General features: G+C 37.0%; 7 protein-coding genes across 8 annotated transcripts; 3 read left to right on the top strand and 4 right to left on the bottom strand.

The window, feature by feature from the left end:
* Positions 1–473: 473 nt before the first annotated feature.
* On the bottom strand, positions 474–4,871 carry LOC124412702 (putative helicase MOV-10). Its single transcript, XM_046892801.1, has 11 exons — positions 4,696–4,871; positions 4,158–4,604; positions 3,878–4,039; positions 3,532–3,688; positions 3,060–3,196; positions 2,844–2,966; positions 2,301–2,512; positions 1,914–2,199; positions 1,515–1,809; positions 1,016–1,376; positions 474–914 (listed from the first exon to the last, which is right to left on the bottom strand). Exons 1-11 carry the CDS (start codon positions 4,719–4,721, stop codon positions 619–621), a joined length of 2,502 nt encoding a protein of 833 aa, XP_046748757.1. The 5' UTR covers positions 4,722–4,871; the 3' UTR covers positions 474–618.
* Positions 4,872–5,865: 994 nt separating this feature from the next.
* LOC124412714 (growth arrest and DNA damage-inducible proteins-interacting protein 1) lies at positions 5,866–7,166 on the top strand. Its single transcript, XM_046892835.1, has 2 exons — positions 5,866–6,618; positions 6,718–7,166. The coding sequence occupies exons 1-2, from the start codon at positions 6,140–6,142 to the stop codon at positions 7,055–7,057; spliced, it is 819 nt and encodes a 272-aa protein (XP_046748791.1). The 5' UTR covers positions 5,866–6,139; the 3' UTR covers positions 7,058–7,166.
* A 22-nt stretch (positions 7,167–7,188) lies between these two features.
* Positions 7,189–12,527, bottom strand: LOC124412706. Its single transcript, XM_046892817.1, has 5 exons — positions 11,757–12,527; positions 10,833–11,169; positions 8,374–8,625; positions 7,979–8,241; positions 7,189–7,849 (listed from the first exon to the last, which is right to left on the bottom strand). The coding sequence occupies exons 1-5, from the start codon at positions 12,415–12,417 to the stop codon at positions 7,644–7,646; spliced, it is 1,719 nt and encodes a 572-aa protein (XP_046748773.1). The 5' UTR covers positions 12,418–12,527; the 3' UTR covers positions 7,189–7,643.
* Positions 12,528–13,391: 864 nt separating this feature from the next.
* Positions 13,392–15,198, top strand: LOC124412715 (protein ILRUN). Its single transcript, XM_046892836.1, has 3 exons — positions 13,392–13,831; positions 14,083–14,432; positions 14,548–15,198. The coding sequence occupies exons 1-3, from the start codon at positions 13,674–13,676 to the stop codon at positions 14,652–14,654; spliced, it is 615 nt and encodes a 204-aa protein (XP_046748792.1). The 5' UTR covers positions 13,392–13,673; the 3' UTR covers positions 14,655–15,198.
* Positions 15,199–15,304: 106 nt separating this feature from the next.
* Positions 15,305–16,964, bottom strand: LOC124412712 (thymidylate synthase). The gene is made up of 4 exons (XM_046892831.1): positions 16,652–16,964; positions 16,309–16,572; positions 15,774–16,036; positions 15,305–15,701 (listed from the first exon to the last, which is right to left on the bottom strand). Exons 1-4 carry the CDS (start codon positions 16,917–16,919, stop codon positions 15,492–15,494), a joined length of 1,005 nt encoding a protein of 334 aa, XP_046748787.1. The 5' UTR covers positions 16,920–16,964; the 3' UTR covers positions 15,305–15,491.
* Positions 16,965–17,390: 426 nt separating this feature from the next.
* On the bottom strand, positions 17,391–20,354 carry LOC124412709 (transmembrane protein 184C). Its single transcript, XM_046892827.1, has 7 exons — positions 19,420–20,354; positions 19,247–19,283; positions 18,870–19,147; positions 18,405–18,611; positions 18,103–18,318; positions 17,692–18,018; positions 17,391–17,656 (listed from the first exon to the last, which is right to left on the bottom strand). Exons 1-6 carry the CDS (start codon positions 19,665–19,667, stop codon positions 17,709–17,711), a joined length of 1,296 nt encoding a protein of 431 aa, XP_046748783.1. The 5' UTR covers positions 19,668–20,354; the 3' UTR covers positions 17,391–17,656; positions 17,692–17,708.
* LOC124412705 (zinc finger protein 37-like) lies at positions 18,912–24,200 on the top strand. Of its 2 annotated transcripts, none has more exons than XM_046892816.1 (8): positions 18,912–19,042; positions 21,119–21,383; positions 21,496–22,014; positions 22,087–22,243; positions 22,337–22,552; positions 22,685–22,827; positions 23,170–23,854; positions 24,068–24,200. In XM_046892816.1, the coding sequence occupies exons 2-7, from the start codon at positions 21,132–21,134 to the stop codon at positions 23,839–23,841; spliced, it is 1,959 nt and encodes a 652-aa protein (XP_046748772.1). In that variant the 5' UTR covers positions 18,912–19,042; positions 21,119–21,131; the 3' UTR covers positions 23,842–23,854; positions 24,068–24,200. The 2 variants fall into 2 exon arrangements, with proteins under 2 accessions (XP_046748772.1, XP_046748770.1); XM_046892814.1 differs by lacking the exon at positions 18,912–19,042 and adding an exon at positions 20,608–20,766.
* Positions 24,201–24,651: the final 451 nt, after the last annotated feature.

Genomic DNA, 24,651 nt, shown 5'->3' with positions numbered 1-24,651 from the left:
ATAAAAGTTCAATATTTTTCCAAGATTCCTAGTCTCTATAATCTTTGACTGCGTCATGATATACTGTTTATGAGTAAGCATCTAATAATCGAATATTGTGTTTGTTCACAAATAATACACGCCGTGAAATCTATTATTGAATCAAAGAGATGATATTTTTTTAAATAGAATCAATCTTACAATCATTCATATCTTTCTGGAACATTCTATTAGTAAAGAATAATTGTTACGAACGTACTTTTATTTATGTAAAAAAAAAATTGTGCTTTTGATTGAGGTTCGTCGACCACATCAATCTGTTCATCAAGCATAGGAAAATACGTTCATTTCAATATTACTGTCATATACTTTGCACCATTAATAACACATGCAAACCTACAAGATTTTCACTCACAGATGAAACGTATTATTAAAAATGATATCTGCATTGAAATAGGTGATTTTTTGTAATTTCTTGGTAAAAGTTTAACGGATTTTTAAAATATTATCGTGAGACATCATCATAAATGAATACTCAATCAGTGAAACAGTAAACGTAACTTCATGAGAACCATCGTGATTTCAGTGAAATAATGTATCAACATCACATTTCAAATTCCACTCACTTTTGTTTATACATTAAACGTCCGATAACCGTATTTTCTCTAATCCCAGAGACACATCATCAAGGTCATATTCATTGCTAGAAGTCGTAGATTCATTCGAATCATCAAGATCGAAACTAATATCGAGAATATCTTTGATTGATCTAATATTTAATACTGCGTCCACTGGTGATGAATCGTAGATTGAAGATAAGCTGTCACTTTTACTGGGTGGCATATGTCCATCGGTACTTGAAAAATTGCTACCTGTATCCTGTAATTCTGAATCCGGTGTTGAACTGCTGTTTGACGTGCTGGTTACACCAGAATCTGGAGAGAAAAAAATAAAAACGAATAAGAAAACTCCATTCATTACTGTGTTTCAAAAAGATTCAGATGTAACTGTTTGATGAATCATAAATGATATTCACCAGACGTGAATTGAGGAGAAGAGTTGAGGTCTATGTTCACTCTCGGCATGCGTCCTCTCCTTCTTGGGACAAGATTCTCTGAGAATTGGCAGTTGTTAAATTTGTGAATGACTGAAGTGTCTATGTCTGGGAATTGGAAATCTTGATCAGTAACTGGCTGTGGAACATATTTCTTGGCAATGAGTTTCTTTTTCTGTCCGTTTGTAAGTTTTTGTTTCGGATAAAAACGCGCACCAGTGTACGCATTATTCTCCTTGCAATAAGTTATCAGCTTATCCCAGTAGGGGTCGACCTGTAGGATACGTTGATTTCCCACTGTAATAAGTAGAGATTTTGCTCTTGTAATAGCTACGTTGAATCTCTGTGAAAAAACACGCGATTAAGGCAAATTTGTTTTAAAAGTTCAGAATTAGGTAAGTGTTAAAGGTTAATTCTGAATTGTCATCGAGCTCTAAAAAAACGAAGGTGTTAATGTAAGTTTTGATTACACATAGCATACCTTGGGATTTGATAGAAAGCCAAGATGTTCCCTTCCGTTGTGTTTGACCATAAGCGATCTCACTGTAGACATAATAATGACGTCCCTTTCTTGGCCTTGAAAGATTTCTACAGTCCCCACAGATACTTCGTCCCAATTTCTGTTTTCTAACTCTTGATGTATTTTATTTCTTTGGAGTTTATATGGTGTGACAATACCAATATCTTTTTGTTCTAATTTGCGACCTCCGAGTTTAGTACCAATCAAACTTTCAAGGTATACCATTATTACGTCCACCTCTGCCATGTTGCATATACTGCAAATTTAATTATACCTTGGTTAAATACAGTTGGACAAGTCAAAAAACACACATGTGAGCAGTTGAAAAACTCTTGTTTTAAGTAAGTAATTTCAAAGTACCTCGGTGAGTTGGAATTTCTGCATTCATGCCCATTTACAGCATGAAAAATAAGAGGAAAGGATTTGTTTATCAATTTTTTGAAACCCAGCCCTCTATTTATATCTGCACTTTTTCCACACTGCTGAAGCTCGCCATCATAGAAAAGGGTGTTAGGTACGTGCAGTATAAATTTATTGCTTCTGAAGTTTTGTACAAGTTTTGTAATGTATTTTGGGTTATAGTTTCCAGACTGATCTCTTTTGTATGGTGAACATTGTGCCATCAGTCGTTCCAACATCGATTTTGCTTCAAAAGAAAATAAATGTTTTAATGTGAAATTGAGGGGTGTTGGAACCAGCTCAATGTGCCGTTATTACGAGTGGAATAGATTTAATTAGTTGATTCACCTAATTTTTGCGGTGTTCTCATAGAAATGCTTGGCCCCAGCTGCATTGGATCACCAGCTATAACTAGTTGACCTTGAAGGCGTCCCTTATGGGAAGAATCTGCACTGCTCATGAGACCTAAGGGAATTAACGTTTCAGGTTCTGTTGCCTGGCCTCCCTCGTCTATGAACACGTAAGCAAAATGGTTTTCCCACAATTTCAACGCGAGTAATCTGCAAATTTAATGAAACACATACATTTTAAAGCAAGCCATGACTACCAAACTTAGCAAATATAAATTCTATATGCGTTGGTCTCACACATGCGAACATCTATCACTCCAAAATCATAATGACGCTAAAGTTAATACCGCTAATGTAAGGAAATACTGAACAGAAAGAAAAAATTATTAGGCAAATTTAGAACGATATGAAGGAGTTGAATCTAAAACATATGAGCCATATGAGTATGTTTGGCATCATTACGAGTTACCAATTATTGTTGTATTAACTTTGTGATCTTTATTATCATCATAAACTACAATAAGAGTAAATTGGCACATACCTAGCACATGTCACGAGAGTAACCACTACAATACGCCTCAATATGAAGAGTTCCTTTGGTAAAAATATTTTTTCCCCATCGACAAAGTTAGAGCACGGTTGAATTTCTTCGTCTACGTCATCCCTGTTAATTATCCATAATATAAAATACCTTCATTTGTATTGACTGGGTCACTGTAGAGGTAAATTCGTTGCATAGTTGAGAGAAAGGACCTACCAGTTTCGTGACGACCCATACATGCGATGAATGTCTTGCTCGGGGACGTTTATCAATAATCTTTTCAAAAGTTCATCCGCAGCTGCGTTTGATGGTGTGCAAATCAGGATACGATTCGAAGGGTTGAGTTTCCATATCTGTTCAATTTGACATCAAGTATACCATCTTTTTCATTACGAGAAACATAATACTAATCCAAAAAATATCATATAGTCCACGCATTTGGACACTGCAGCTGTGAAACTACTACAATACTTAAGGACGGCATGGAGTTTGTGACTTGAGTAATAATTGCTTTTTTTTGTCGTACATTAAACCTCAAATAGCTAAAGTAGCTGAATTTTGTTTCCTCATATATTTTGCATTAAAAATACAAATTTTAATCTCATGTCTCATAATGGAAACAAATAATATCAGAAGCTTGTTCGATTCAAAACGTTATTTTCAATTTATTCTTAAATGAAATATTTACTTGAGAAATAGCTTCAACTAGGGTTGCTGTTTTTCCAGTTCCAGGAGGACCAAATAAAATGTAAGGAGCTGGATGGGCCGTTCTAGCGACGATGTTACGAATCGCTTGCTTCTGTTTGGTATTAGTAGCAATATTTTTATCAAACCAACTAAGTTCTCTGAAAATTTTGAATATGGGCACAAAAACTGAATTATACAAAGCTCAATCTTAAATCTGAAGTATTATATTTTGTTAAATACTGGACAACTCTTTGATGGATTTTCATTTTCCTATTAAATTTAGGTGCACTACTATTTTGGCTTTCACTTCATATAATCAAAGCATATACCTGTCCACAGAAACTTACTTGGATAAGTTGTTATAGGAGGTTCTGATTTCTGGGAACAAAGCAGGCACCAGCTGATTTATTTCAACCAATTCAACGGCATAGTGACAACACTGCAAAGTTCTCCTTGGTAACAAGAATTTAATATCATACAGATCTTCTTCATTAAATTTCTTAGCAAATCTGTAATGTAATTAGGCAATCAGTTTTAACATCCCTTAAATCATTATATCGGATATGAGAGTATATAACTCGGCATGCCAGTCCATTGTTCACAAGTGGAAACGGAGGCCTTACTTACTTGGCCGACGATTCGATTTTCACATATTTCTCACCGATGAAAGTAATGGTTGAAAAGCAATAATCACTGTTGCCTGATTTACGCAGTAGAACTTCATCATATAACTGCAATGACGGCCGATCTTCGCTCAATCCTGGCACGTAAATTAGAAACTCTTTTCCGTTGGGGCATTTTTTTATTTTTTGCTTTTCCAGATCGTACATTTTCATTTCAAGTTCTCTATTATACTCTTCCATGTATAACAGCATTTTCAGGTTGTCGATGTAAGAAGGGGATTGAATATCCCTCTCACTGATCACTTTTTTTACCTTTTCCAAATAAATTTCCTGTTTATTATCAATTCCCGGAAAGTGTTTCATCCCGTTCTCAAAAACTTTACGCAAATCCTTCGGTATCCAATACTGTCGGAGCTTCAATTCTGGAGCCATGCCAACAAGTGTCAGACGGCTGCAAAAATATATTTTATAATATTTATTTCATACCTTTCACCCTCTTCTACTAAATACAACAAAAAATTCGGGAAAAGAGTTCCACATACGATTGTTTTGGTCCTCGTGGTGACATGTTTATTTCCTATGAATTTTTGATGTTGGGAAATTAATCAGAATTTACCCTCCGTCTTCTACGGTCCTAACCTTTGGCGCATTCAAATTTTAAACTGTCACAGCCAGTCAACAATATTCCTTCAAGCTTCAAATAATGAGGCCTTAGTTTACCTGACATGAATAGACCAGTAGTACTGCTGTTACAGATAATAGAACGTTATAAGATATGGAGCTTGAGGAAGAAATGTTTTACAGGTTAAATTTCGCATAAATTAATCATTTAATTATAATATAAATATGCCTACGGCGAATAGATTTTCATTAAAAATTTTGTATACATGTCATTAATATTATTAGCAGTTAAATGCCTTAATAAAAATGAGTTACACGAACCTGAAACATCGGCGCTTGAATAGAAATCTCTTATTGTAACAGTTGATAGTTGAAACTGTCAGTTGCCTATCTCTTTTTATATGAAGAGGAAGGCATAAGGGTGAATCTTATTGGCCAAATTTGACATGACAATCGATTCTATGCAAATAAATGAATAAATCCCGTGTGGTAAAATGATGGTAGAACTGGAGGAATCCCAACCTGATGCAACCTCATTCAGGCAGACACTTCAAGTTTCTAGTCCCGCTGCAACTGTCGGAAGTTCATCGGAAGTTACACGAATTGTCCCGACTAGTGTTTCGTGTGGATGCATAGAACAGAAAAATCAAAAACTAGATAATTCAAAATAAGTTCATAAATTTTCGGATATGTCCTTCTAAGCAAAGACACTTTAACGTTGTAACCAAAATTCTAAAGAATTTCCTCGTGAACTAATAACTTTCGCTTACGTAGCTATCTTTTTTATCCCCATTCATTGATATGTATATATATATATATATATATATATATGTGTGTGTGTGTGTACACATATATACATCTGTTTTTATCTCTCTCTATTTCTCGCAGTGTTTTTTGCCTGGTCCGCTGAATTCAAATTACCTATTTTCTTGGCATTCTTATTGGCCAAGAACTTAGGCAGCAAAACAATGTGGCAGCATTTTGCTGCCCGTGAAAATCCAGCTACGGAAACCTCCTCGCGACATCTGTATACAGTGTCAGTCAGTACAGAACATCACTTACGTGCTTGAGTGACTGTGTGAGTGATTGTCGTAGTCGGCCATTGTCTACAGAATCGTAGAAAATCAAAACTTGATGCTCTTGATAATAAATTAATAGTTAATATCAAACTAGACAGTATAACAAATATCTATGAAAACATGAAATATCTCAATCTCCATGATACGAGAATAACAGTGAACTGATTATCAACACTTGCCATTGAAGATCTGCTGTTGGTGTCATAACCTGCTTTTTTGAGGTTAGATACTTAGGTTAGAATCCTTGTGAAAGTTACGACGTCGCCGTGTTGAGAGACGGTGAAAAATGAACGTGATGTTATCTCGTAACGGGAACGTCGTTTCCCTGCTACCAAGAGTTTTTTCAAGAAGATTCGCTGCAACAAAGGCCGAGGAAGTGTCGAAGAAAGATGATCTTGATATTGAAACACTGAATGAGCAATTCTACTTAGTACCCAAAGGCACCCCAGGTTTGACCGAGGAAGAAATTGAGCAGAAGCGAAACAAGTCCAGGCTTAATGCTTCGCACAGAAACATCTTGTTTGACAAGCGTCCTGAATATGATGAAATACAATCTTTTCACACCTCAGTTAGATATAAGCGAAGAATGGTTGGAAGGTATGGTATGGAGGCTAGTGATGTACCTATTGGAATCGCCTGGCCGACGAAGGACGAAGTTGCAGATAGGAAGGAATATGAATCACTCTTATATCCAGAAACAATTCATGATATGTGGGATAAGATTGCCAAGAAGAATATTGAATTGGCAGAAAGTATCAGAGCCAGGTAATGCACTTTGGTTATGAATGCAATCGATAATGAAAATTTTGTACCTGAAAGCTGCATGTTGTTATCAGAATTACTTTTTTTATTTTCATGACATAGGGATGAAGCTGTAGGTCAAAATCTAAAGAAACTTGATAAATGGATCGCGGACCTGAATGCCAAAGTAGCTAAGAAAGAAGCGGAGATGTTGGCAGCCAGGGAGAGAAAGGAACGCCTGATAGAAGAGGTCAGACGGCATTTTGGCTTCAAAATAAATCCCAATGATGCGAGATTCAAGGAGGTGCTTGCTCAGAAGGACAAAGCGGATAAAAAACAGCAGAAGTTAGCTAAAAAAGAAGCCAGACAACAGAAATTGTTGGCCAAGATCGCTAAATCAAATCAGGAGAAAACGAAAGGAAATAAGAGTCAAGATAGTGAAGTTGATAAAGATGCTGAATGATTCCTGAAATGTTGTACAGAAATCAATGAAAGTCAATACGTAGACTGACAAGAAATGCGGTAACAGGAGTTTGTATTTAATAAATTTGAAGCATCTGCGAAATTGTAAATGTTATATTATATTTCCTTTGCTAATACAAAAACATTACACACAGTTTTTTGTAGGGACTAGGAGAAACCATCATAGTAATATTTAATAATAAATTATGTTTCAAGACACATCCAGGCACTGTACGACGCATTGGTTTGGCTACGAATGAGAATGGAAATAAGCTGATTAACATACTTTACAAATCAGCTATGATATTAAATATTTAAATAAATAACAGACCGTTGTTTGCGCCAGAGGTAAAGTAAAGTGAATTGAGGATACTTGACGATCAGCTCTTATTGTTTAAAATGCACATTGTGTTTTGATTATCCGCTATGTCTGTGCAGGCAGTTAAATCCTTGAGTTCAGAATTTGGAGTTACCGAGAGATCCCCTTGTTTCAAGGACAAACCAGTATCAAAGTTATCCACCATTTGAACGTCCTGGATCCACGATTCTTCCAGAAAAATTATACGGATTTTTCCCTTCTCTGTGTGTCAGGCTGACTGCAGCTGTGACGGCGATGTTAATTCGTAAAACTGGAAGCTCAGTTCTTCACCGAAAAGATTCTCTGGCGTAATGGTTTCTGATTCCACCATATTCAGCCCTAGAGTTGTTGGATTCAAGTCCGTTACCAGATAACCCTCGCCAATTAGCCCACACTCTTCTGCCACCACTTCTTTCGATACCGGGTTTAAAAAGTCTGAGGAAAGACAATATTTGAGGTATACAGTGGAAGGGATTCGTACTTCTTTTCTAGAAACTTATATTTTTATAATAACTTTTGGATATCGCTACTTAGTTTGTTTAAATGGTTCCTTCTTCTATTTACCTGTTTCTTTGAGGTGATAGTGTTGCTCCAATTGACCATTCTGCTGATTTTGTTGAATAGGATTGTGTTCCCCGTTATTCGGTATAACCATAGGCACAAGGTATTGCACCTCAACTTCCCTTTTTATCCCGCTAAGTATTTGCTCAGCGCAATGCTCCAGAGTGACAGTGTTAATTACTTCGCTAGTTTCTTCGGGTTGCTGAATACTTGCTGTCGCAGCCGCAATCTCGTCCATTGTAACAACCTGATTGATCAGCTGAGACCTGCAATCGTGTTTTAAAGATATACGAACAATAAAAATTCTCAACACTTCAATGATAGAAAATTTTTTCAAAATCTTACGACCATTTTCTTCAATTCATTTTTCACATCAAACTCCGTTCAACAACACTTACCGTAAATTATTGCTGCTTTTTCGATAACTATTGTCTTGCTCGTTTTTCGCTACGAATTGCCGCGTCAAAGTACCGCCACTCGTCGGTGTTATTTGTCGAGGTCTTGTCTCTCCTCGATTAGCTATTGCCCAGAGGTGGCCGGCTCCGTGAGGTGCTTTCGACCCTTTACGGAAATGAGGATTTATCGATAAATTGTGCCGCACAGAATTCTTCCAACGATCATCGTTGCTTTTGTAGTAAGGGAAATGTTCTCTGAAACAAAAAATAAGAGATTAGAAACTAAAATCAACACATTTAATACAGAAAAACCTGTTACAGAAAATTGTAATATTCATTTCGAATTCGAAATCGTATTGCATTGGAAAAAGCATAACTTCATTGGATCCAGCATGAATCAGCGACCGAGTTCGTCGAACCTTTCAAGGATTCTTTCACAAGTTCCTTTCCTCGGGATTTTTTAGGGGCGTCAAACCGCGCAGAAGGGTCTTTCGAAGCGACAGGCACACGCTAGCACCCCCTTTGGTCGCTGGTCCCTGGTCCCCACTTTAATCGTTCGGAAAATCACCCTTGTACCGCGCGTAGCCGATTCTGAATGTAATTTCCTTTACCTGTCCTACACCTGCTTGATCTCGTACCGGGACGTCACGGTCGGTTACGCGTTCGGCAATTACTAATATGGATCTTTGTTGTGGGCCCTCTTATTGTCGCGTGTCGATGCACGTGCTTTTCACGCGGGCGAATCGTACATAACATCAATGGTCAGTATTTTCTTTTAAACTTCAGTGATGTCCAACGATAAAAATGAAGTTTTTTAACAATTCTTCGAATAAATTGATTCGTTGTGTATCTATACTTTGATCTTTTATACGTATGTGTAGTTTTTTTTAGTTACACATACATACCTCACTGATATTGCGCAGGTATGTGTAACTATGTATATAGATGTTACAGGCTCATCTATCGGTGGTTTGTAGTTTATCCTGTCGTGTATACTCATTGCGGCAATATATTTGAAAACGGTAATCAATTATCGAGGGCAGGTGATCCAAGCCATCTGTCGCATACAAGATAGAGAAATAATCGTTCGAAAGGCTGATAAACTCGATTTTTAAACGTTATCAGCTACCCCGAGCACCTCCTGTCATGTATCTACAACCTTTTGGCTTTCGTTATATTGCCAATCGAGATGACAATCTATCCCGTAACCTCGAGCCTTGTTACTTCTCCAGCATCCACGATCTCCTGTTGACTTAAACAAACTCCCCAATCCGAGATCTTGATTTTGCATTAAAACTAATATAATCGAAAGAGTTCATCGGTTTCCGTTTATTGGGGTTTCAATATTACGCCTTGTGTTAAGATTAAACACGTATGTAAATTCGCGTCGTTTGAAAAAAGCTTTACTTATTTATTCGTGCTGATATCGTGTTTTGTAAATATCTCATATAGCTAGTATAAAATTAAATTCCTAATCGAAATCTGGACTTGGCGAGCCAAAATCTTTAACAGGGTGCCATATTCGATTCCATCCACTGGCAAACGAAGCCCAGATTTTGCACAATGTAATTTGAGATTGTTACTTGAAAATTTGAATTCATCATTCACCTGACACAACCCTCTTTATATGTGTTTGTTTTTCAAGTACAACTCTTATACCGTCGTAAGGAGTCGCGGAGGAAAATGCGCAAATCGTAACTTTCGAATGCTCGAGGTGGATCGAACAAATCCAAGCTCGACTAAGGGATGAGAAGGGGACCAGGGTGGGATTTACTTGTACCAGGTGGTACCAAGCCTTCGGGTTAAAGGGGTGCACAGTGGTGGTAGTAGTACCGGTACCAAGTAGTACCATCCTCGACTAACCGAGCCGTGATGCTTGCCCCTCGATCGCGTAACTGCACCGTGCCAGCGAACAAATCGTTTTCTCGTAGAAGATAGCTAAAGCTATGCGACATTTAGTGTAAAATAAAAACGACACATGTAATGATAGAAACGAAAAAAAAACAAAAAAAAACACATAATTCACGTGATAATGTTTTGAGTGTAAAGCGGATAAAAAATATTGTCACGTTATATTATCACATATATGCTGTATTATATATTATATTCGTCCAAGTCTCTTTCCTTCAAATATATTAATAAAATATAGCATAGATGTGAAATGAAAATTACAATATCGATCTTGTTATTTACTCTCACACCAGTTTTGTGTTCTTACAGATGTCTCATAATCTGTGATTCACAACAGCGTAAAAGCTTAATAATTGTCGGTTTTCAAGATATGATGATATGTATCATCATTAGGAGGATATTACCAGTCTATTGTTCACATTTTATCCGATTCAATGCTGCGCATATTACATAGTAGCGCTCGAGTATCAACATAAAACACAAATTAGCAGACTACTAGTAATAATAATAATAATAACAACAACAACACTAACAATGTATGGTACACTTACGAAATCCATTGATAGATCGCAGAGACCGTCAGTTCTCCCCGTTCTTGTAATGCGTGCTCTATCAGTTCGGTGTAGGTAAAAGGCGGTTTCTTCGGACCACCATAACGACCCGTTCCCAAATTTCGAGCTTCATTTACCGCGTTGTAATTGTTGGGCGACGATGATTTTGTTTCATTTTGTACATGTCCGTGCAAATTTCCGGACCCGGAGGAAAGCCCGGCGTGAGTGTAGGGTCTTCTGATCTCGTGCACGAAGCTAGACACCGAACCCGACGACGACGGCGATCCGGTGCTCATCTTGTTCGCCGTAAATCTATTGCTGCAGACGTTCGACACACCTGCACGCGATTTTTCAAAGAGTACAGAATTTTTCTCGTCAATTTTTGAGCGGGTTTTTATTGCAACGTTGATGTTTATTATCGTTTCATACATTTCGTTCGGGGCTCATCGGTACATGTGCGGATTAAATATCTTAACGGTGATTATCAAAGCAGTAATATACATGTTATGCACTTCTCCACGCGCGCGAATTTATTTTCAAATGAAAAGACTGAAATAAGATTTGAAGTCCTTCCGTGGTAATGCAAAATGCTTCGTAGTTCCCCTCGATCTTTTCTGATAGAAAAGCTGCTGGATGGATCACACCGTGGTCTCGATTGACTATAATATGTCGCTGCGGTGTGTATCATTCACCTTTTGCAATATCTTAATAAACAAATTTAGCGAGAAATTATTTTTTGCTTCAATGTGTTTTACTTCTGTGAAGAGCCAAACATTCCACACTTTGAGTGACCGTTATGGAGGACAAAAATTCTAAGCGACCGACTGATTACAATAACGAATACAAATATAAAGAAACACAAAAACAAAAAGACAATCAAAAAAAAAAAAAATAGGTCAGGATATCACTTTGTTAAAAAATTACCATTTTCATTCTCTCGCGAGCCAAGATCCGATAATTTTTCTTCTGGTACCTCGATCAGTGAGTCGAGTTTAAAATCCAGTAGCCAGGACAAATTCCCATTTTCCTGATCCTCGGCAGGCTGCATATTCTGGGGTACGAATACTTCGGGCGTCTGATTAACGTTGTTCGCACTTGGTGCGTTCACCGTGTTCCAATTAGGCATCGTCCCGTAATTATCCTGCAGTGATTGGATGTCGGAGAGAACGGACGAATTTATAACGTTTGAATGGTGGCTGGACAAACTTGTCAAGTTTGTGCTCATACTCGATTCGTCCCAGTTACCGTCGACCACCAAAACCTCAAGTCTCGCCATCGAACCGGAGCTAGAAATTTCTTCTGACGACATCGGTGAGATACCTGCGTTCGGCACGTATGTTACGGACGGGGATACTGATTTTTCGCTTGAAATTGTCGACGAAGAACCCCCGTAAATACCCTGAATGCCGTTCGAAGACAGTTCGGTTAAATGATAACGTTTATTACAGCTTTGGCAGCTGTCGTCGCAAAAATGATCCAGGTCCAAATCGTCGAAGAACTTTCTTTTGGCTCTCACAACCGACGATTCGGTTGTCTCTCGATTTGGCATCCCGCCACTCGTTCCCGACGACGGTCCGATCATCATAAATATTTCCCAAAGTTTTTCTTATTAATCTTGATCAATTATACGTACAACCGAATTATAATTAGCTTATATTTTAGGGGATATTTATAATTATATATTTGTATATATATATATATGTATATATCTGTATATCGGCCGCGGAGCACTGTATCAAGTTTCAACTTCAACTAGTGACAATAATTGCTACGAGAATGCCATTTCGTTTCTTCAATTGTAACCCGGATTTTATTTGTGTGAAATTATTTTTTTCACCGTTCATTAACGGTACGCGACAAAGATTTTACAGTCTACTGATTAAAAACACGTAAGCGTTTCTTCTTTTCTTAACACCATCGACGCGCTTTAATATCATCCGCATGCACCCTGGACTTCTTACTCGACTGTCGGTTGTTTCGTATTTCTTCTCTTGCGCGGCGCGTACTTACGGATCATGCGCAACGTGTGTAGGCGAACCGAGCGCGCCTACGTCTCGTATTCTGCAACTCGTTGTGCATTTACTCGCACTGCAGCAGAAATCTGTATTTTCAACAGTTCGCCTTTTAATCGGTAAGAAAGTACAATGAGCGGGTATTTATCATTGAAATTTCAAGGAAATTTTTACTTTGATTGGGGTATAATTATTCTACATTACTCGTCGCTTTTAATTTGACAGTATCACATATGTTTCAGTCAATTTTAATGGAGCATTGCATTGCATGCAAAAGTCGATTTCAAAGCTGCCATCTCTGAAGATCATATCTCAACGTTTGGAAATATAACTGAATATAACATAATATACTTCTGACTTTTTTCTTCATGCCCACCCGCAAATGATTTGTTCGGTACGCTTCTCTCATGCGCGATAACACCTTGACCTTTGACTGCCTAATGAGCGACCCTGGTCGCTGGTAAGAAAAAAAAGCTGCGGCCTCATGTTCGAAAAGTATTAGAAGTAGATACTTGCCGCAGAGCAAGAGATTTTTCCCGAATAATTTTTTTTCGCTTCGAAAGCTCGGTTGAAAACCTCGCGAGGGGTCGTGTGGCCAACCTGCGGCTCGACAGCGAAGTAGGTAAAGCAAACAGGCATAGAGGACAGTACAGGACAGGACTGGATAGGACAAGACGGTAAACGAAACGAACGTCACAGTCACGTCGCGTGAAGAATGACATTAAAAATTTATAGCCTCGGTATTGTCAAACGAAAATAACACGAGTGCATCATTTTAAATTGCGTAACACTGTTGATGGGTTAATCGAGTAAATAAAAGGAGAGAAATATGGATGTGGACAACGAATTCGATCAAAATTTGCTTCAACAGTTCAGCTGTCTGGGTACGACGGACAAAGATGACCTGGTGAAACAGCTTCAGAGGTTATTGGCTGGTAGCCACCTCAACGAAGCAACGGCAGCCTTTTTCTTGGATATGAATAATTGGTAAAAATCTTCCTCAGCACTTCTGCCGTCTTATGGAAAAATATATGAGAGGTGTAATCACAGGAACTTTGCGAAACTGAGACGCTAGAGAAACCTAACCTCATTATTTCAATTGCCGTATTTTGTAACGCTCCATTAATCTTTAACTTATCACTTTATGAGATAAAGTTTCCTCCCATCTTACAGCTTGTAAACATTGTCTTAGCTATGAAGTAAAATGACTCTTTCGACTGTATTTAATTCTGCAACAGGAATCTTCAAGCAGCAATATGTAGCTACTTTGATTTTGAATCCTCATTCAAACTACCTTCAATGGGTTTGATATGCGACTCTACCATTGGCGAGGGTGAATCCGTCCCTCCTAATACAAAGTTTCGCAAATCTTGGCAAGTGCAAAATACAGGAACTGAAGCTTGGCCTGAAGGAGTTTGTCTACAGCATACAGGCGGAGTCAAAATGGGAGATTCCAGCCCTGTCGCTGTTCCTTGCGTAGCACCAAAGACTACACTCGAGCTGAGCGTGGAATTAGTGAGTCCGGCACAACCTGGAGTTTACCAAAGCAAATGGAGAATGGCAACGCCAACCGGCTCCTACTTTGGTGGTAAGATTCAACGTTGGCTGAAAAATTTGGTATCTTGTGAAACGCATGGAAACATCTCACAGTATTTTGGGAAAAATGATCTCTTTTGGTGAATTTCCTTGAACGTTTGTTTCAGATGTAATTTGGGTCATAATAACTGTGTGCGAAGGAGGCACATTGGCAGTCACTCAACAGTTACACCAATTAAGTACTTCGCAGGCCAATGACGTCCAAATGTGCTAGCCTTTGTTCTCTTGTCTGCAATGCTTGAATTGTTGATGAGAAACGAAAATGTCCAGAAATATCATCTGTTTAATTTGCTCATATGGCTATGGAATTTTTATTACGGTTTATCACACATTTGTCCTCAAGTTTTGACCTTATTTAAACTGCGATCTGTCAGTCTCCAAACTTGTAATTCCATCTCAAGGTATCAATTTTAATTTCACCGAGGGGATTGTCACTAATTTTCACAAGCGTGATCAATCTATGTTTCTAAATTCCTGTCTTTAATAATGTAAGGGCTAATCAAATTCGTACACTTGGTTACTGTTCAATGAAACCTGTAATTTTGAAAACTTGAGATTCGTTATACTTACAGTATGTTCGCATGTGCTTCGGTTTTTTAAAGGTGTATCTCTTCTTCAAGATAATTCAAAGTAATTGTAAAATGTAATTATGAAATGAGATTTGTATACTTGAGTGATTTTCACTAAGTCTTAATACATATTAAGAAATGAGTTTATTAAATATATAATTTTTATTAAGAAATAAAATATACATGAAAGAATATACTGTAGCACGTGATTCCATTAGCAGTTTGTTAATACTATTTGAACATCTTGGAAAGGAATAACAATGGAAATAAAATATTGCCCATTAGCTGCCAGCCCAATCACTGCGTCGAACAATATACATAATTTCATGCAAGATATGTCATCGATATATTACACATTATAATGTACAGAAAGATACTAATTCTCATGTGAATATCATCAACGATTTTAGCCCCATTAGGTATTCATTTGGATACTTTCCAAGTTTTTAAATTCTAGGAACGAGATCAGTATACCGGTTCTGTTACAAAGCCATATCCATGGCTATTTTTGGGTGAGGATCGTACCCGATCAGTTCAAAATCGTCTGCCTTAAACCCATCAATATCGTCAACCTTTCGAATAATATCAAGTTTGGGAAACGGTCTTGGTGTTCGTTTAATCTGTTCTTCTAGGGCATTAATATGATTCAAGTAAACGTGGCAGTCACCAATTGTATGCACAAACTCACCAGGCTGTGAAAGTGAAGATTACATGAAAATTATGCATTGCCAGTTGAAATACAACGAAATTAAACCTCAACAAACCTTCAATCCTGTAACATGGGCCAACATGTAAGTGAGTAGAGAATAACTGGCAATGTTAAAGGGAATACCCAGACCCATATCCCCGCTTCGCTGGTACAATAAACACGATAATTCGCCATCAGATACGTAGAACTGAACCAGACAATGGCAAGGGGGTAAAGCCATTCTTGGGATATCCACTGGATTCCAAGCACACATTATGATTCGCCTATCATTTGGCGAATGTTTCAATTTCTCTACAACATCTTGTAGTTGATCTATTCCTACAACAGTTAATGAAACATTATTTCCAATAAAAGAATTCAAAAATCACTTGAATGTTTCAGTGGATAAATTCGAATTTCTAAAAGTCCAATCAAATCCAGTGGCAGTTTGCAAAGATAATTTAGCTGAAGTGGACTTCTGAAGATGATGCAGTTTTGTAAAAACACAGCCTCTGACCAAGTCTAGCGTCATCAACTTTGCTATCAATTTTATAAAATTCTAGATTGCAGATTCTATCATAAAAAAAGTATTTAATATCACAAATTCATACCTTGTCCTGTATAATCCGCATTCATATCTTTGTACTCAGCACCAAAATGTCTCCACTGAAAGCCGTAGATTGGCCCAAGATCGCCTTCTTCTCTATCAGTAAAGCCGCAGGTGTCTAAAAACGATCGAGAACTGTTCGCGTTCCAAATTTTAACACCTCTACTGGAAAGATCCCTGGCATCCGTCGATCCTCTAATGAACCATAGAAGTTCTTCCACAACGCCCCGCCAGAAGACAGATTTTGTAGTCAAGAGTGGAAAAACACCTGCAATACATCAGTTAGGAATTATCTTTTTGCTATAATAATTAATAATACAGTAATATTTGTGATGCGCAGCTCTTACCATCTCTGAGACTAAACCGCATTTGGGGTCCAAAAATAGACAAAGTTCCAACTCCAGTGCGATCGCCCTTCTTCCTGCCGTTTCGGATAATTCGTTGCACCAAATCAAGGTATTCATATTCTTCGTGCCTCTCCGAAGTTTCAGGTGTTGAGCAAAATTTTGAGGTTTCTTTTGCCGCATCGTCTGCTTTAACTCTGCCGTTGGTTTCGCATGTCGATAAACGACAAGAAGTATCGTTTTGCCTCCACAATTCAGAGGTTCCATTCATTGTTTCACCGCTTGTTCAACCAAATTTCCAGAGATTGATTTGTATGGATTAAATCTCTACTACCACTCATATATGTAGACGAATGATTCTACTGTGGCCATTTGGCGCCAATAATTAGGAAAGTACGCCACAGAAACTATATAACGGAAGTCGCGGGAAACCTAGTCTTTGTTACTACTTTGCGCATGAAATTAGTTAGTTACAATTGAAGGGAGTATAAAGGAACTCCGAATAATTAGTAAGATGAATTTTAAAGAAGAGTTTAATGTTGCCAATGTACTATATTTGCTATTCTGTATTGCTTAGTATATACACAGATTTCCTGAGGCGGGACTTATGAAATTTTTAACTAGGCAAAGAACGAAAATCAACAGATTTGAGCGGTGTAAATTTTGCCAGTCTGTATTAAATTATAATTTACTAAAAGGAGATATCTAAAAATTTTAACGAGAAACAAGTTTTTTAAAGAAATATTTATATTTATCACGTTTATTCATATTTACAAAATCATTTTGAATCAATTGTTATCCTGCTTTAAATATTTCTCTTACACTCCACTTTCTTCACCTGAGGTAACGAAAGTTCTGAGCCACATATATTACTATTTAGACAGAGTCGGTATATATAACATTTTATTAAAATATATATCATTGCGGATATCAAAATTCTGCTTATTTTCATCCGATTTTAAAGAATTTAGACATTTTTCAAGTTTTCAGTTTCATGTATATAATATTGAGCGATGGAACCGCATCTCTCCAACTTTGTTACTCGTAGTTATACTTTTATTTACGTGTTGATAGCACGATTATTGCTTTCTGGAACTTCAGGGCTTAAGTCAACAAAGCCGGCAATAAAATCCTGGGAGTTATCATCACTTGTACCAGCTTCGTTTGTGTTGTATCCCACGAATGAAGATGCTGGTGCACTTTGAGCTGATGGGACTTGTGCCTGTGGTAATAGAGATGTGCGCTCAGTTGCACTGCCCCAGGTTTGGTGATAGGAACTGCGTCCGCGAATCCTACGGCTCAAAGATGATCCTACGACTCCGAGATGCTCCTTAATGTCATTATGAACGTCTGAAACGTCCCACATTGCTCTGAAAGCGTTAAACAGTTTGAATTAACACAATTTGCCCAAATGTTTGATCTATTTCACAAGATTCACAATATTCAACATTTACCTAAACGCATCCCACCATACTTGGCTCTGTGCTAAATTAACAAACGGCTTGTAGCTGAAACTGTAGTGATGAGCTACAGCAGCCAGGAACATTTCTATACAAATTAGAAAATCCTGCAACTTTGATGAAATATTTCTTATATCATCTGTGTTGTCTGTGTTGAAAATGCTCGATATTACATCAAAATATACTAGAAAGGCTATAATCACACCTTGACTGGAACAAATGAAAATTTATATGGATATATGAATTATTTGAACAATATTGAATAATTGAAAATATCACTATTATAGGAAACTTACAAGAATGAGAAAAACACAACAGCTTTAATGCAGAGGAATTTCCCAATTGGTTTCATTGGGCTTAGCGCCTCTGAATTCGCTCGATAAAATAATACTAAACAGTACATTGCTATGAATTGTGATAAATTGTTGAACGCAATCATGTACGGAAAAGCAACCTTTCCTCTGAATTCACCTTCGCCATAGACTCCGTTCAATTCGCAAATACTGCAATTCATAAAAAGTGTCAAGTTCAATGAATGGCAATTGTTTTTAAAATACCAACTTGTATATCTTGAAAAATTTTTGATTTTAAGCTAGGAATTGAAAGGTGTTGTCTCTTGGATACAACCAGCATTGAAACACATCTTTTTCTATTCCTTTCGTTGTAAAAATACCACATTAATTTCATGCTGAAAAAATTCTACTTTTTCTGATATATTGCCCTCCCTATAAATGAAAACAAAAAATGACTGTTCAACTAACAATGAAATCAACGTTGTTATAGGTCGAACAGCAGTGTACTGAAGAATGCCATGTTTGCACATGTGAACAAACTCTTTTCCCATTTCCCAATCTGGTAGACAACAGAGAGGAAACATGTGATGAACCTGTGGCGCCAGCTCCAGTCTTTGCTCCAAGTGATGATCAGCATTAAGGTAAGCAAGTAGATACATCATGAAGTTGTAAATCACATATGCTTCATAGCATTCTCTCAAACTGTCCATGTATATACTTTCATCGGGGAAAATAAGACCAAGCCACTGTAAATAATAGAAAAATATGTATTCTTTATTCATTATTTTACATCTATTTCTGGATCGGAGATTGAATTATACATTGATATAACAGAAATAACTTACAGCATTAACCGCATATATTGGAACCATCCATAAAATTCTATAAAAAAAAAAATGAATCACTAGAATATAAAATGTCAGTTGCAAATTGATAAATCTAATAAAAGCTGCCAAATTTTGTAAGGTCTATGATCGACTTTTGTATCAGATAATTATATATTCTGCAATTATTATACCTGATAATATATTTTTGCAGCTTTGGTTGGGTGTAGTGTATCATGTGCTGTATAATTTCATAAAATGAAATTGGTAAGGCCAGCAGGACAAACGCACCCCCGGCCAAGGCGCCTTGATCTTGTTTTCTAAATCCATTGTTGATAGAGTTTGTCAATAATATTGGTAGCAATATTATAATGACCAGTCCATAGAGGCACGTTAATAATGGAAGAATCCATACCCGCCAACGTTGGCAAATTGACGCCATCGCTTACTCAAGCATTCCGGCCGATCTCAACATACGTATTTATTCAGGAGTATTTAGTTTTTGTTTCATCATCACAATTGTTGGTAAGTATAAGTATGTATTACTTACAATCAAAGTAAGTTCATTTCACTAAAACCTCGCATTGGGATAATGGCAAGTATTATTGGTAATTCATTTATTACACCCGTTATTCGGTGTTAAATTAAGTGACTGCGTGTATTATTAATGATTGAAAGATTATATATCTTTAATTGCTATACTGATTCTGCAGCTTACAATTAAACGATTATTCATTAATACCTTATCTGATTATATATCTTTTATTATTTTAGGAAATTTTATACGAGATTCTCAAAATTACGCTGACAAAGTTGTAAACGAAGTTATTTGCATAACAGATACAACAATAATAAAGGAATTTCCTCCCTCGATTGCAACTGTGAGTCAGCTGATACTTGACAGGCGATCGTTGGTGACAGTCTCAATAATATAACGAGCTGCTGAGCTTTATGTGGTCTTTGCGTCAGTTAAATTTCCTGATAAATACTGTCACATGCATGATGATGAAAATAATTTAAAATTGCAAATTAATCACTTATACCTAAACTGTTTCCGTTAAATATGATAAAGTGACAGTCGGATGTTTTTTTTTTTCACACTTGACGCAATACTAGTTCCTGGGGAATAAATTGGGGAACTTCGGTATTGCAGCAGTACCAACATATCAATATTATTCTTTTATATATACCTATAACCATAGGCCGAAATTGAAATATCGAAAACTTGTATAAACTGTCAAAAACATTTATTCTGAATTCTATTCCACGTGACGTGAAAATACCTCATTGCATTTTACAATCGACGAGTCTGAATTTATAATAAAAACTTACGTGCTTCAATTAACACTAGTAAATTTTCATTTGAGAATCGCCTGCGCGTTAGTGACTTCCGGTGTAATGGCGTCAAGAAGCAAGCACTGTTGTCACATTTTGATCTACAGTGTTTCAATATTTTGCCTTTGTTTATATCAGTCGAGTTAACGCATTCACAAGTTTATAACCAACAAAAGAATTATAAGATAGACCGAGGAAGGTGATAGGTGGGAATATTTAATCCATTTCTTTGTGTAATAATGAGAAGAAAATTTTTGCCAAGTTGTGGGTGCAGTGACCTTGAGCCTTCTGTCATCGCATGACGCCTAACTTGACGCGGGAAATTCAAATACATGTAACTAAAAATGATTAGAAGCAGGTCCTTCAAAGTGTCTCGTGAGCAGGAAAATCTCAGGACTAGCAATAATTTAGGTTACACAGCGAAATTACTCGCCAGCGCATGTAAAGAAACAAAGAAATTCTCTTCTATTTAGGGCTAGAAAAATATTGGGTCCCATAGAAATCGCAGAGAGATCTCAGTTAATCTAAACAAATATGCAACATGAATATTATTTGCAGCATCGTCACTACCATGGAGGTCACGACTGACGAAGAGGCTCAAGCAGTTCTGTTAGAGGGAATGGAGGGTGCACAATATATAACCATACAGCCAGCAGATGGGGAATCTCTCTCCAAAGGAGTTCCTTTAATTACCTTAAATGGAGAATTAATTCCAGAAAGAATGGTTGTAGAGATGATGAATGCAGGCGTTGGTTCAGAATATTCTACAACAACTCAGTACTATGAAACAGAAGATGATCTTTTATCACACGAACTGACAGAGGTAAAAGGTTTTTTAAATTGTGATTTCTAAAGTGTCCAGGTGCCTGGGAAATTAGGTGTCCTTGAAATTCGAGACAAGTACAGCCTAAAGTTATGTTAAATCCAATTTCTAGGAGGATCGTAGATTAGCTGCAGCATTAGTTGCTGTTCAGCTTCAACAGCAACAAAAACAACAACAATTGCATAGCCAGCAACACGAAGATCCCACCTTACCCGATGTTGGTCATTTAGATTCACTCTCACCCGTTAACGCTTATATGCAGACAATACCTGATCCAGACCCACCTCCAGTATATCCGACAATGCATTCAATGAAACGGATTTCTCAATCTCAAAATGTAAAACAGGAGTTTATCAACATAAAAAGCGAATATGAGATTGATGTTTCTGCAGAGAGCAGTGAGGATGCAACGCCTACTTCAGGACCAAAAAGATCCTTGCCTCATAAAAAAAGGATCCCTAAAAAACTGAAGCAGCAATCCAAACGGACTTCCGTCAGAAGAGATAATGCAAAGTTAAACCAGGATATTGTTTCTCAGCAACCAGTTAATGAACCTCTGATGCATGTTTTTCGATGTGAATTGTGCGGTTGTTCGATAGGCGGACAATTGAAATTCTTTGAACACTTGAAGGTTGGATTGTAAACAGATTTTTATTACTTTGGGATAGGGACCTTTCTTTTTAATATCTATCTTTCATTGCAGGCACACTATGAACCAGTAAAAGTAGAATCTAGAATAGCACAAACCACTAATACGAGCATAACAATATCTGTGTCAGACTCCGTTCAAGGGATTGATACTACTGTAATAGAAGAGTTTAGTGAACCTGAAGATCTCATGGAAGGCATACGAGGTGTCGGTGAGTTATATCTAGAAAGCTCATATCCAATAGACATTCTTTCTGCATATCAATAAGTAGACATTGCTATTAGTATCTTTGTTTTACTTATAGTTGAGGAAACAGGAGCTCATATTGATGAGGAAGCTGATGGTGCACTAAACGATGTTAATGGGGGGCCAACTTTGTGGGCAATTTCGGATGTACCTGACCACGGTGCGCAGGAACAGGTGGAAACCACTACAATTAATGAAAATGATTTACTGGATAAAGAAGAAATCGAAGTACCACAAACTAAAAAGAAGAAATCACAAAAACATAGAAGGTCAAGTAGGTATCTTGCTAAGAAGATATTAGTTATTTGGATCCATTATGTAAATCTTCAGATATAGAAGGCAATTTCTACGTGGAAGCCTGAGTTATGCAATTACCTAATTTACTTCTATTATTATACTGGTATAGTTGACGAGCTTGCCTGCCTGCAATGCGGTCGATCATTCAACCATAAGAATAGTTTGGTTTATCATATGCGATCTCATAGTGGAGAAAGGCCTCATCAGTGTGACGTTTGTGGAAAAAGTTTCTTTGCTGCTAGTGCATTAAAGGTACATCATTATATTAGACAAAATTGATCCAAATTTCAAGGCCAACAAGTACTACACCACTACAAGCCGTGGCAATGTACACCAAACTTTTGCTTTTGATATACTTTCTTATGCAACTACATAGACTTTATTGATGCAATCGATTGATTAATATCGTTTTGGGGTATCACCACCGTTTTTAACGGTGTAGTACACTTTGACACTTGGCGTTGGATGAGTTGTCAGTGTCAAAAATATAAAATTTTAACTCACCTTTACACTTTGCATTTTTGTAAAGTTTGTAAATAATCAGTTCTTCTTGCTTTCTTTTAGACTTACGTTGAATTTTTTTAAATTTTGTAGGTACACAAAAGATTACATAGTGGCGACAAACCGTACAAGTGCGACGATTGTGGACGTCACTTCCGTCAATGGGGTGACTTGAAATATCACTCGACAAGTATACACTCCGAACAAAAACAATTCCAGTGTGAATATTGTGGCAAAGACTTTGCGCGAAAATATTCTCTTATTGTCCACAGACGTATTCATACTGGTGAAAAAAATTATCGATGCGAATATTGTAATAAGACTTTTAGAGCAAGCAGTTACCTGCAAAATCATAGACGAATTCATACAGGCGAAAAACCTCACCCATGTACAGTTTGTGGAAAACCCTTCAGGGTAAGAAGCGACATGAAAAGGCATCTGAACACGCATTCGCGCGGAAGATTTGATAGGCCTGTAAATCGTACGACCATGACTAAAAACTTAACGGATGATGAAAATAAAGCATCTCAAGTCAGAACGATTCAGAATAGTTTGGTTGAGGAACTAAAGTTGGAAGTTGAAGGTAATGGAGTTGAACTTGTTTCGCCAGAAGACAATCCGGAGAGTATTCTACCACATGAAGGTGGGCAGAACATGGATTATTCTGCTACACGTACGACAGATGGTGGGACAGACAGGGATCCTTTGGAGGCAGATGTACGAACTACAGATACGCTGTACACGTGGCCATGTTATCATCTGTAGCCTATTGTTCGCTGTGAGTTAAATTACGAATCTGAATCATCTATTTGCAGATGTCCTCTATTAAAGTAATTGTATCCACTGGATCCATTGATTTCAATATGAATAACGTGATGTGTAGGTAACTCCTAGAATGTAGAACTCCTAAATAGTTAGTTATTACTAAGATGATTGATACAAGTCTCTTGAATTATTAAAAACAGTTTTATTTTCAACCTTTCTGTTACAGATCGAATTATTTCATGTAACTTTGGCTGATTATTGATGTACAGTTTTGCGTATGATCATAAGTCAGTGTAAACACTGTTTCAAGAAAGACGTTTTATCAACAGATCTCGTACATGAATTGAATTTTCTAATGACAAAATCAAATAAATTTTTGAATGATCTCATTCAAAGTGGCTACTTGATAGTATATAATATTGGTATCAATGGTATGTATGTGAATTATGTATTTACTTTGCCAACATTTGATATTTCATACTACAGTGCTTAATCAATATCACTGAGCACTGTTGCCATTAGTACAATTAATTATTACGTAATTAGTGAAATTCAATATACATACACTTGTATGTATCACACAAGAATCACAATGTAAAATACAACTGCGTAAGCATACATCAACTACTTTGATTTAATTTCAAACGAAGAACTGAATAGCTGAAAGGAGACGGTAAAAGTTTAATATTGTCAGTCTAAAGTATTTGTTATTTCGGAATTTATAGAAGAGGATACACATTAGTTTAGATTTCGATACTTTTCGTATGGTGGAATATTGCGATACTACGTATAAAAATAATTGATTATTCA

This window comes from Diprion similis, chromosome 11, assembly GCF_021155765.1.
Source record: "Diprion similis isolate iyDipSimi1 chromosome 11, iyDipSimi1.1, whole genome shotgun sequence".
NCBI classification, from domain to species: Eukaryota; Metazoa; Arthropoda; class Insecta; order Hymenoptera; family Diprionidae; genus Diprion; species Diprion similis.
The sequence above is the reverse complement of the archived record's forward strand: the minus strand, read 5'-3'. Positions and strand labels throughout refer to the sequence as shown.

Excerpts from the sequence above, each read along its gene's own strand:
- LOC124412715 (XM_046892836.1), top strand. The coding sequence starts at position 13,674 with ATGGATGTGGACAACGAATTCGATCAAAATTTGCTTCAACAGTTCAGC. Across the intron at positions 13,832-14,082 it reads TTCTTGGATATGAATAATTG|GAATCTTCAAGCAGCAATAT; the intron begins GTAAAAATCTTC and ends ATTCTGCAACAG. Across the intron at positions 14,433-14,547 it reads AACCGGCTCCTACTTTGGTG|ATGTAATTTGGGTCATAATA; the intron begins GTAAGATTCAAC and ends CGTTTGTTTCAG.
- LOC124412702 (XM_046892801.1), bottom strand. The coding sequence starts at position 4,721 with ATGTCACCACGAGGACCAAAACAATC. Across the intron at positions 4,040-4,157 it reads AAAATCGAATCGTCGGCCAA|ATTTGCTAAGAAATTTAATG; the intron begins GTAAGTAAGGCC and ends ATTACATTACAG. Across the intron at positions 2,513-2,843 it reads ACTCTCGTGACATGTGCTAG|ATTACTCGCGTTGAAATTGT; the intron begins GTATGTGCCAAT and ends TTAAATTTGCAG.
- LOC124412709 (XM_046892827.1), bottom strand. The coding sequence starts at position 19,667 with ATGGCGTCAATTTGCCAACGTTGGCGGGTATGGATTCTTCCATTATTA. Across the intron at positions 19,148-19,246 it reads CAATATATGCGGTTAATGCT|TGGCTTGGTCTTATTTTCCC; the intron begins GTAAGTTATTTC and ends TATTATTTACAG. Across the intron at positions 18,019-18,102 it reads GTATGGTGGGATGCGTTTAG|AGCAATGTGGGACGTTTCAG; the intron begins GTAAATGTTGAA and ends TAACGCTTTCAG.
- LOC124412714 (XM_046892835.1), top strand. The coding sequence starts at position 6,140 with ATGAACGTGATGTTATCTCGTAACGGGAACGTCGTTTCCCTGCTACCA. Across the intron at positions 6,619-6,717 it reads GCAGAAAGTATCAGAGCCAG|GGATGAAGCTGTAGGTCAAA; the intron begins GTAATGCACTTT and ends TTCATGACATAG.
- LOC124412712 (XM_046892831.1), bottom strand. The coding sequence starts at position 16,919 with ATGAATGGAACCTCTGAATTGTGGAGGCAAAACGATACTTCTTGTCGT. Across the intron at positions 16,573-16,651 it reads GCGGTTTAGTCTCAGAGATG|GTGTTTTTCCACTCTTGACT; the intron begins GTAAGAGCTGCG and ends GATGTATTGCAG. Across the intron at positions 16,037-16,308 it reads TGCGGATTATACAGGACAAG|GAATAGATCAACTACAAGAT; the intron begins GTATGAATTTGT and ends TAACTGTTGTAG.
- LOC124412705 (XM_046892816.1), top strand. The coding sequence starts at position 21,132 with ATGGAGGTCACGACTGACGAAGAGGCTCAAGCAGTTCTGTTAGAGGGA. Across the intron at positions 22,015-22,086 it reads AATTCTTTGAACACTTGAAG|GCACACTATGAACCAGTAAA; the intron begins GTTGGATTGTAA and ends CTTTCATTGCAG. Across the intron at positions 22,244-22,336 it reads GGAAGGCATACGAGGTGTCG|TTGAGGAAACAGGAGCTCAT; the intron begins GTGAGTTATATC and ends TTTTACTTATAG.
- LOC124412706 (XM_046892817.1), bottom strand. The coding sequence starts at position 12,417 with ATGATGATCGGACCGTCGTCGGGAACGAGTGGCGGGATGCCAAATCGA. Across the intron at positions 8,626-10,832 it reads GCGATCTATCAATGGATTTC|AGAACATTTCCCTTACTACA; the intron begins GTAAGTGTACCA and ends TTTTTGTTTCAG. Across the intron at positions 7,850-7,978 it reads CTATCACCTCAAAGAAACAG|ACTTTTTAAACCCGGTATCG; the intron begins GTAAATAGAAGA and ends GTCTTTCCTCAG.